This window comes from Limulus polyphemus, unplaced genomic scaffold (genome assembly GCF_000517525.1).
Source record: "Limulus polyphemus unplaced genomic scaffold, Limulus_polyphemus-2.1.2 Scaffold7450, whole genome shotgun sequence".
Classification (NCBI taxonomy): domain Eukaryota; kingdom Metazoa; phylum Arthropoda; class Merostomata; order Xiphosura; family Limulidae; genus Limulus; species Limulus polyphemus.
In genome coordinates, this window is record NW_013673060.1 from 5,813 (window position 1) to 16,845 (window position 11,033).

At 34.4% G+C, this 11,033-nt stretch overlaps 1 protein-coding gene across 1 annotated transcript in view; it reads right to left on the reverse strand.

Moving 5' to 3' along the window:
* LOC106474622 (LIM domain and actin-binding protein 1-like) overlaps positions 1–11,033 on the reverse strand; it is a gene marked incomplete at its 3' end in the record, with an annotated part of 18,368 nt that overhangs the window by 5,012 nt on the left and 2,323 nt on the right. The window contains exons 3-5 of the mRNA XM_022402934.1: positions 10,234–10,321; positions 9,204–9,276; positions 2,520–3,232 (exon numbers count right to left, since the gene is read on the reverse strand). Coding sequence (XP_022258642.1) covers positions 2,520–3,232; positions 9,204–9,276; positions 10,234–10,321 — 874 coding nt within the window. The remainder of the gene's footprint in view (positions 1–2,519; positions 3,233–9,203; positions 9,277–10,233; positions 10,322–11,033) is intronic.

Genomic DNA, 11,033 nt, shown 5'->3' on the forward strand with positions numbered 1-11,033 from the left:
AGGGACGGCTAGCACAGATAGCCCTCGTGTAGCTTTGCACAAAATTCAAAAAGAAACAAAATAAATATTAGTTATTACATGATAAAAGAACAAATAAAATAGTGATAAACATATTAAATGAGATTTAAAAACTAATAAAAGTATCTTAAATTTGTTCTACTTGAGTTGAAAGCCAAGATTTTTTTATGTATTTTTAGTGTTTACTATTACAATATTCCTTTCAAACACAATTGTATCAACAAGTACTTGAGAGAATGAAATAATATCACTTGTCATACACAATCTTTTATAAGTTAATAAGAATTTTCCTTTATATATATACTGTATTAAGTTTGAATACATTTAGATATTAATTTCACTGATGTAGTAAATATTTTACAGAAAAAATAAGCAACAAAAAAACTGAAACTATTTTTGCCATGAACTAAAAAAACAGACTGTGCTTATTTTTGTTAACTACAAAATTATACCCATGATTTTTTTCTTCACCTGTAGATTCATTTTATTACAGCTGGAAACGCTGGACTTTGAATCATCTCACTGAACAATAAAAACAGTGAGCTGATTAGTCAGATTTTTCTACTAACAAAGACTACACAGTTTCAATAGAAAAACACAGCAAGCAGTGGATTTCTGATGTTTCAAGGCAGCAGCATGCTCACCAGTTGACTAGTACGTAAATGTACAACACGGCAGTCATTCCGCTTGATATCCCTCAGTCTTCTTTCCTAATATGTGTCAAACTGACTCAGTGAGGAAACTCTAGTGTGTTATGATTTTTTACTTGGCTCTAGCCAGAGTGACACAAGTAAGAACTAGCGTTTTGATTGGTTCATTTACATCCAAGTAGGTAAGTGACAGAAACGTTCACCCAAAATATCTTTATGTTCTTACAAGAATCAATCAAGTTTACATTACTGTGTTGCGTACTAAGGTAAACAAGTCTCCTATGATGAGTTATATTAGTATTATTTATCTATCAGAGTAAGCCACCTACATGGAACAAAACTAAATATCATCCTATTGAAGTATAGCTAATTAAATATACATTTCTAAGATTCTTATTTATAAAGATTAGAATGCATTATTTCATCTCTGTTAACAGTATTTCTGGCCATAAACCCAATAATATCACAAGGTGTAGCAAGCTTAGAAGGTTCTAACTACACATATTAAGCTAACAATGTGAAAGAATCTCTATAATAAAAGTATAATAATAATAATGAAGTGACTGTTTATGTAGTTAGTTGTTTTTCTTTAAAATTGACATAATTAAGAATACATCATGTTGAGGTACAAATGTATAAAGTACACATTTTTATATTCTTAGTAGGATAGTAACATTTGGCCGAATACCGGGTCTGGTTACCTGGTCATTAAGCTTTGGGTGGGGCAAGGTGTCAACAGGCACAGAGTTCTCTCTTCCCCCCCCCAATAAATATCCACAAAAATTAGAAACAAAAACAAAACTGGTCAGTCAACAGACCAGTATAGAACATTGTTTATCAGTTTTTTCTTACTTACTCACATGAACATTGCGTATGTGTAACTTGCAGATACTAAGAATTAGGTATATAGATGGGTTCCTGGCCAGATATTTGATTCCGGCTGGGTACTGGGCTACCCGGTAATACTCGGCTCTGGCCAAGTGTTGAAGTTAGGCATCCAAGCCCCAATCTTTGTGGCAGCTAACGCTGTACTGAAAGTTACAGTCAATAATTGGTTTAGTTAAAAAAACGTGTTCCAAACAACAAAGACTGACCGCCCACCGAAAGTCGGGGATTTAGAGAACAATAGGGGTTAATAACAGGCATGGCTTGAGAAGTGGATTTCTGGGGAAGGTGGGGTTAGGGTTTGATAAGTTGGGCTAGGCATTGAAAGTAAAACTTGAATGTTCTGTTGGTGATTATTCGGTTAAATGTAATAAACATGATAAACAATGTTCTATACTGGTCTGTTGACTGATGATAAACAATGTTCTATACTGGTCTGTTGACTGAGACCAGTATAGAACATTGTTTATCATCAGTCAACAGACCAGTATAGAACATTGTTTATCATGTTGACTGAGACCATGTGACAGCTTTCTCTCATCAGGTTTTATGAGATCAAATATTTTTGTTAAATTATATTATGCACTGTTATTATTGCATGTAGCTGAACTAATTGTGAAGATATCACATGCAGATATGATCTGTCTGAAACGTAACACAACCTAAATTCATAGTTTCTCACTTAATAACAAATTAACTGACAATTTTAAAGTCATTAAAACACTTAAAAAAATAAAGACCTACATATTTTAAAGTTTATAACAGTCTCTTTAGTTATAGTGATCCCCTACTTCTATTTTACAGAAACCACTAAATTATGTAAAAATATAACATAAAATAACTTCTGCTCATTAGCAAGCACATTAATGTACAAAAGTATTAAGTCCAATTTGTAATTTTTTGAAACATCAAAAACTAGTAAGAATTTCTGAACCAAACAGTAATATGGAAACATTAAGTACTCACCACAAGTCTCTTTCCTGTGGGTTTTAGTTTCTCTTTTGACTTTGTGCTTTCTTCCTGAATTGCCTCAAACTTGGCCCGCAGGTTTTTAGCCATATCTGTTTCTGGTAGGAATTCTTCTTCCTTCTTAGTTTTAGTTTGTTCAACATCAGGTTGCCAATTCTCAAACTTGGAACGAAGATTCTTTGCTTTATCAGTATCCCATACCAGATTATCTTCGTTTTTATAACTGCAGCGAATGACGGCGGACCGTTGTTTTGCCTTTGGTGAATGCTCACATTCTCTGTCATCGGTTTTTGTTGACTCTGGTGGTGGAGTAATTGCCCTCACTGGTTTAGGACCAGTCATGGCTTCACCACTGTTAGATTGACTCTCTAACTCCTTGAACATGTTCAACATCTTTTTAGTTGTGTCGGTAACAATAACTTCATGACCAGCATCAGATGATCGTACAATATTGGCGTCTCTTTCTTTTGATTCCTCTCTATAGTTTTCAAAGAAGTTGAATCTTTGGGTCAGCTGGGCAGGATCAATTTCAATTTTATCCTTAGCGCCTGGATCACTACATTTGATAACTGCAATATCAGTACGAGGCTGATTAGGTGATGGTATTTCCCAAGTATGCTTTTGATCAGAAGGTGACTTAATTGGTGAAGATGTGCTAGAACTTTCAGCATCCATGTGCTTGAAACGTGATCTTGCTCCAGCTGCAGTGCCTAAGAATCAAATTGATATTATCCTAAAATATTTCAGTGTTAAAACACATAAGTTATATTTTGTTTTTATTACACTGTACATCTTTCAAGTATTTGCCTAATTAATATATATTACTATGTAGTACTGAATAATCTCTACAGAAAAAAGTTTTTGTGTTATCAGGCGTAATGATAACCTTAAGTGACATGGATAGCAGCTAAAATAGCTAGAAGAGCACTTGAAAATGTATTATGGAGTTTAACAGTATTCTCAGTCTCTGATTGAGTTAAAACAATGTGAAAACAATCTTTGTTAAACACAAAATAATCAAGGCAAACAAATGCACTGAACGATGAATGGAGCTGAAAGAAAGATGTTTGAATCCTCTATCTTATTCTTAAGAAATTCTGATCTATACAAGACATTGTGACATTACATACATGAAAACAATAATTTCATCAGTGAAACAAGAGTAGTTAAAGAAAATAACTAAGTTAACTACTTGTTAAAAATCGAAATATTATCAACACGTCCCCCAGGAGCCAAGAGGTGTCTTTACACTACAATTCATCGTATATTAAAAGTAAGTTCAATCTGGAAACTCCCAAAGAGGGTGGTTTTGGAAGTATCTTTATGAAACAACTTCGAAAGAAGTACTGAGGGAATAAATTCAGTATATATCAATAAAGCCACATTCTCAGTGTCATTAATTAAGCAATTGCCAACCTTCTATGCTTCTGCTATCATCTTTTTGAGTTTAGCTTTCAACTGAGATACAGACGATTTCACTCGCAATTCCGTAGGGAAGGTAGAAGCATCACGATACTCAGCAGCAGGATGTGCAGACAGGAACACTTGAAAAGCAGCTACAGGCATAATATGGTACTCGGCTTACTGCACAATATCTACCAAGGTGGTTCTAAATGGTTCCTCAATACTTTTGCGTGTCATTTGGAGACTTCCATGCTTCTTGTGCTTAGCCGTTAAGCTTGTGATGCACTGATGGATTTCAGTCACCTTACCACGTCAAATCACTTTTCGCAGCCCCAACACTAAAAGAGTGTTGGAAATGCCTTCGTCTTAGCCAGTAAAAAAAAAAATGTCCAAACAATTTCAGTTAAAATTAAGAAAAACCGGATTGGGTAGTTTTTGTTATATTTTTCAACAAAAATGTCCCCCACCGGCTCTTGAGGGGCCTGTAAAATATTACTTTAAGGGCTAGAGAAACAAAAAGACTGATTACAATAATCACAAAAATATGTGTTAAAGTTTGGAAACAGCAACTAAGGAAAGTAAAATATGTACGTGAACACTAGATACTGTAAAAAGGAAAGAAATATATCCCTAATGAATATGAATGAAAGTCCAGTATAAGAAATGCTGAAACTCCATGGAACTTCTACATATAATGAAAAGTACATTTGACCCTTCACAAAGTGACAATGAAATAAATAAATCACCATTGGTTACTAAACTAAGGATCCCCCTCTCAGTGGGAACCCTTTATCTGTTTTTGTATCACACCTCTTTTTATGACTTTTGTGTAACCAAAGGTTTACCTTCCAACACTGAAAACTGTAACATAGTATAGTGTAGTTTGAGTTAGTAGTGTCAGATGGAACATTGTCCAGTCGCTAGCCGTCCCTAATTTAGCAGTGTAAGACTAGAGGGAAGGCAGCTAGTCATCACCACCCACCGCCAACTCTTGGGCTACTCTTTTACCAACGAATAGTGGGATTGACCGTCACATTATAACGCCCCCACAGCTGAAATGGCGAGCATGTTTGGTGTGAGAGGGATTCGAACCCGCGACCCTCAGATTGCGAGTCGAGTGCCTTAACCACCTGGCCATGCCGGGCAGATAGCCCTCGTGTAGCTTTGCGGGAAACTCAAAAACAAACTAAACAAACTAAACCCACTGAGAGGGGCATGCACACAGCTCCAATGTTGTGAGAGGGCCCATAATGTATTCTTCACCAACATTGTCCTTGATGGCAGTGGATGGAAATGGTCTTCAAGTAATACAAATCTTGTGATGAAGATTCCTAAGAACCTCAGGGGAAATATTTTGCCCCCACCCCCCTATGAAAAGTTATTACATAACCAATTCTACCCACTTCATGCCCACACACTACATAGCAGCTAATATATATAGAAGCTACATTTAAAAATACAGTAAGTCAGCCAGCTCCAGAGAAATGCAATCTGCCTTCGAGCCAGTTGGCTTGAGTTAGAAGTTGGCAGCCCCAGTCATAAAAAATAGAAAAAACCTCAGCTGCTAAGTAAGCCTTTTATTATTTATGAAGTGTAACAATGATAAAAATTTGAAGTAACCACTGAAGTGAAAGAAAAATGAAAGAATATTAACGTAACAACATAAATAGAAGTTAATAAATGTTGTATTTTATTTCAACATTATAATTCTCTGTTTTCATTATTTTTACATAAACTTCTTTAAGCTAGTGATCTGTGTCCTAAAGTCACAGACCTGGTATCTAAGTAAGTACTATTTGTAAGTTGGTAATTATCTCATGACAACAGTCATTTAAACTGTGCACAGCCTCTACCCATGTCACTGGTAGCCCCAGGTGAAAGTTCACAGTAATATCAGTAGATACAAGATCAAAATGAGGTCTCTAACAGTATGATTTGTGAGAAAGCTTAAAAGTCTCAAAACACACCTTGATGTGTGTGACTAGCATGTAAGATAAGGTCAGTACTGTACAAGGTTGATGTCCTTTATCAGAACACACATACCTTAATGTGTGTTACTAGCACGTGAGATAAGGTCAGTACTGTACAAGGTTGATGTCCTTTATCAGAACACACACACCTTGATGTGTGTAACTAGCATGTGAGATAAGGTCAGTACTGTACAGGGCTGATGTCCTCTACAAGAAAAGCTGGAAACACTCTGTAAAATGCATACAATTGAAATTTTTTTAAAATTTCATTAACCTAAAAAGTTTCCATTGTTAAGACGAGAGATAAAAAATATGCTACTTGATCAAGTATCACACCAATAACCTTGGATCAATTACTTTTACTTTCTTGGTCACAGTGATGTTGGTTAAGTTTGTAATTCACAGACTATAAAAGATTTTTAACCAGCCAAGTTGTGATAGAAGAAAACTTAATACTAACAGTTGCACCCGAGCCAATCAAATAATAGTTTTAACCCTGTAAAAAATAAAACTCTATTGACAAGCTATATTCCCAGTACCTGTAATGCTAGTTATGAAACAGTCTACTGATGCACAGAACATTTGTTAAAAATACAATAATGACAGAACATTTAAAATATTAATTAAACTGAGTTAGTTGACCAAAAATAAATACTGTTTCTAATTTTAAAATAATTATAATAAAAAAATATTAGTTTGGTACTTCTAGAACTGAACTGTTGAACTTTTGCAGTTCTGCACATTCTTTATCAGTTCTTCAGATATACAAGTTAAACATAGATTGACAAAAATATCACAGTATTGATACATTTGGTTTACTCGACTGAAAAATATTAAATTGGTGGCACTTGCAGTGAAAATTTCACGTTCTCATTGAAAAGTCATTTTGAATATTCAACATATTCAATGACATACCAATTCACTCCTGGATAATCCTGATTATAAAAGTAGGCCAAGTTATCAGTGTTTACGAGAATTAATTTAGAGGAACATAAATTGTTGTTTCTTTGTTAATCGCGTGGCTATGGTACACCTTTTTATGTATATCTGTGGTATAGTAATATACCCTAAGTTTCTTCTTTCTGTAGTATTGATATTCATTCTGAAGTTATTGTTAATTCTGAAAATGCGCAAGTTTTCATGTAGCTCACGGTTAATAAAACCATTAATATTGTTTCAACTTAATTTGTTCCTTTGTAATTTTCAAAGTAGGTGATACCTGTTGCCACCTATGGAGAACATTCTCCAAAAGTGGCCTTGTTTCAAAATGTTAAGAGTAATATCCTTGAGTGATTATACAGGAAATATCTAGAGATCACAACCCCACCTATATGGAATGAGAATGACCAGTCACGTGGTAGCATAGTGTGCTAATTAAATGCAAATTTTCATGTAGTTCGTAGTGACTGATCTACACTGAGTCTTCAAACAGAAACTACGTGAGGATGTGGTCATCCATAGTCCAGCAGCTACACACACACACACACACAGTTTTTATGTTGACTTTGTTTATGACATTTTGTCCAGTCTATTACATAGTTTCACTTGGTAACCATTTCCAGTACTACTCCTGTTTCTGGGTAAAACCTGGGATGTTTGTGTATATGGAGAACTGACTTCAACAGTGCGTATGTGTGGCCTATTGGTTTAAGAAGAACGGATCCTAGGTCTTTGTATAAATTATTAGTTGGAAAGAGAACTAGTTATATCAAATTAATAACCTATCAGTTTAAGAAGAGCTAAACCTAGGAGTGTATATAACCTACCAGTTTAACGAAAGCTAAACCTAGGAGTGTGTATAACCTATCGGTTTAAAGAAAGCTAAACCTAAGAGTGTGTATAACCTATGAGTTTATAAACCTAGGAGTGTGTATAATCTATTGGTTTAAATAGGGCTAAACCTAGGAGAGTGTATAACCTACCAGTTTAAAGAGAGCTAAACCTAGGAGTGTGTATAACCTAGAGGTTTAAGGAGAGCTAAACCTAGGAGTGTGTGTAACCTATTAGTTTAAGGAGAGCTAAACCTAGGAGTGTGTATAACCTATCGGTTTAAATAGAGCTAAACCTAGGAATGTGTGTAACCTATCGGTTTAAGGAGAGCTAAACCTAGGAGTGTGTGTAACCTATTGGTTTAAGGAAAGCTAAACCTAAGAGTGTATATAACCTATCAGTTTAAGGAGAGCTAAACCTAGGAGTGTGTATAACTTACCAGTTTAAGTAGAGCTAAACCTAGGAGTGTGTATAACTTACCAGTTTAAGTAGAGCTAAACCTAGGAGTGTGTATAACCTACCAGTTTAAGTAGAGCTAAACCTAGGTGTGTGTATAACCTATCAGTTTAAGTAGAGCTAAACCTAGGTGTGTGTATAACCTACCAGTTTAAGTAGAGCTAAACCTAGGTGTGTGTATAACCTATCAGTTTAAGTAGAGCTAAACCTAGGTGTGTGTATAACTTACCAGTTTAAGTAGAGCTAAACCTAGGAGTGTGTATAACCTACCAGTTTAAGTAGAGCTAAACCTAGGTGTGTGTATAACCTACCAGTTTAAGTAGAGCTAAACCTAGGAGTGTGTATAACCTAGCGGTTTAAGTAGAGCTAAACCTAGGAGTGTGTATAACCTACCAGTTTAAGTAAAGCTAAACCTTGGTGTGTGTATAACCTACCAGATTAGAAACAGTTGATCCTAATGTTTGTGTATAACCTAATTATTTAAGTAGAGCTAAACCTAGGAGTGTGTATAACCTATCAGTTTAAGTAGAGCTAAACCTAGGAGTGTGTATAACCTACCAGTTTAAGTAGAGCTAAACCTAGGAGTGTGTATAACCTACCAGTTTAAGTAGAGCTAAACCTAGGAGTGTGTATAACATACCAGTTTAAGTAGAGCTAAACCTAGGTGTGTGTATAACCTATCAGTTTAAGTAGAGCTAAACCTAGGTGTGTGTATAACCTACCAAATTAGAAACAGTTGATCCTAATGTTTGTGTATAACCTAATTATTTAAGGAGAACTGAACCCAGTGAACTTATCAACGTGTGTTACATCTACCTACTTGTTTCACTTAAGACACTAAGATCTTCCTCCTTTTGTCTGCGAGTTTTTTCTTGTTTTTCCAGATAAAATTCATTTTTGAGTTCACCTTTCTCAAACTTCTCCTTGATGTTTACAGTTTTTATATCAATTAACTCAGTTTTTGATGCCAAGTTATTCTCAGTTTCCTTACGTGCACGTTCATATACTGTACGCTTGGACTTGGATTCCCCAAGACTCATATTCTGTTGTAGTTTCAACAGTTCATCTTTTGTATTCTCACCTTTACCTTTGTGCTCTCCAGCATTCTCACTCTCCCACTTGGAATTCGGATCAGACATTTCCTCAAATTTTACCTGGATAAATGAATACATCCGTTACTTTAAAAATTAAAATTTTAATTGGATAAAAAAGACTGAATGTTTTTAGCATTTTGAATACCTAACTCTCTAATACATATGGAACTAAACTGAAGAAACTAGTGTCATTGTACTAAAATGATGTATTGAATTACGTTTTAGGCCTTCTTACATCTCTGTAATAACTAATTATTAAGTCAAAATAAATAACACTGCAATCCGTAAAGTCTTTCTAATTCACATATTACTACACATTAAGTTTATATGTATATTGTACCAAATTTTCAAAGTATCTCAATTTCTATAGAGTCTTCTTTCCACATCTATTCCTTGCTATCACACATTTCTCCCACACAACTTAAATTAATTTAGTACAGCTAATATTCTTGGGACAATACTCTGACTAAATAGTACAGTTATACATGAAAAGCGTGGCTTCCTAAAGAAGTACTTATGAAAAATGGTATTATTTTAATGTATACATTAAGGCCTTTTTAGCTAAAATAATTATATTTTCAACAAAATATAAGAAATTGTTAACTGTTTGGTGTCAACTATTTTCTCGCACACAACTTTGTTGTTCTTTCTTAATGAAAGAGATTTTAAGATCATTTAACACGGTAGTTAGATTCAGAGCTCTAGTTTTGTACATCTAACAGTTGAAAAGTTTTAAGTATGAAACATTTATTTGCTCATGTTGTACACAAAAGTTCCAGCCCTTTTCAAGCTACATCAACTCTCGTCAAACCCGTTAGATTGGTGAGAGGGAATACTACCCGAATAATCTTTATACGTCTTTAAATATTGGAAACGGGTTAATGAAGATTTCACCTTTCCAGCCCTTTTCAAGCTACATCAACTCTCGTCAAACCCGTTAGATTGGTGAGAGGGAATACTACCCGAATAATCTTTATACGTCTTTAAATATTGGAAAAGGGTTAATGAAGATTTCACCTTTTCTTTTCTACTGTTCTCGCTCGCTCCTGGAGTATCGTCACGTTTATCTTTATTGGAATCTAATTTTTCTCCTCCTTCTTGACCCCTAAGAAGAAACATTCAGCTAAAACTAACTTTCCATTTCCACAGACGATGTGAAGTGAGAAGAATGTATATTAAGAACATTGTAAATTCTTTGATAAAAAACAAAAGACAAAAAAAATCACCTTAAGTTTATATAAATTCCTGAATTTAGAAAAATGGTCTTTGCATTACTTTTAATTTTTGAATCAGTAAGCTTAGGTAAGTATATATATTAAAATATCAACAAATACATTAGGATAAATCCTGTTGAAAGACAGAAATTATGTTAGACACTGTAAAACTTATATTGATTGGTTAACATTTTCCTGACATACTATAACGTACAAATAAAAAAACACAATTATCGGTTTTAAATAACGGCATTAAGTTAAAAATTTCTCACTGTTGTTGAAAAACTAAACAACCTTTAAAAGAAATGTTAGTTGGCAAATCATAACGTGTGCTCTGGGGTTATAAGAGCTAGTTTTACTTGTGTTAACTTCAGGGGTTTTTCTACTCTAACGCAGTAAGACACGTGTGCACCTGTTCAAGTCACTTTCAATACAGAAAGATTATAAATTTCTATTTCAATTATCTGCTGTCAGATGTGAAAAATCATGGTGAATTATATAGAAAGTTCCATACTTGAAATGATTAAATCTTAAAAAATGCTTGATCTAGAGAGAACTACATTTTGTCAGAGTTTTATAAACACAGAAGTTGGACATGTTATA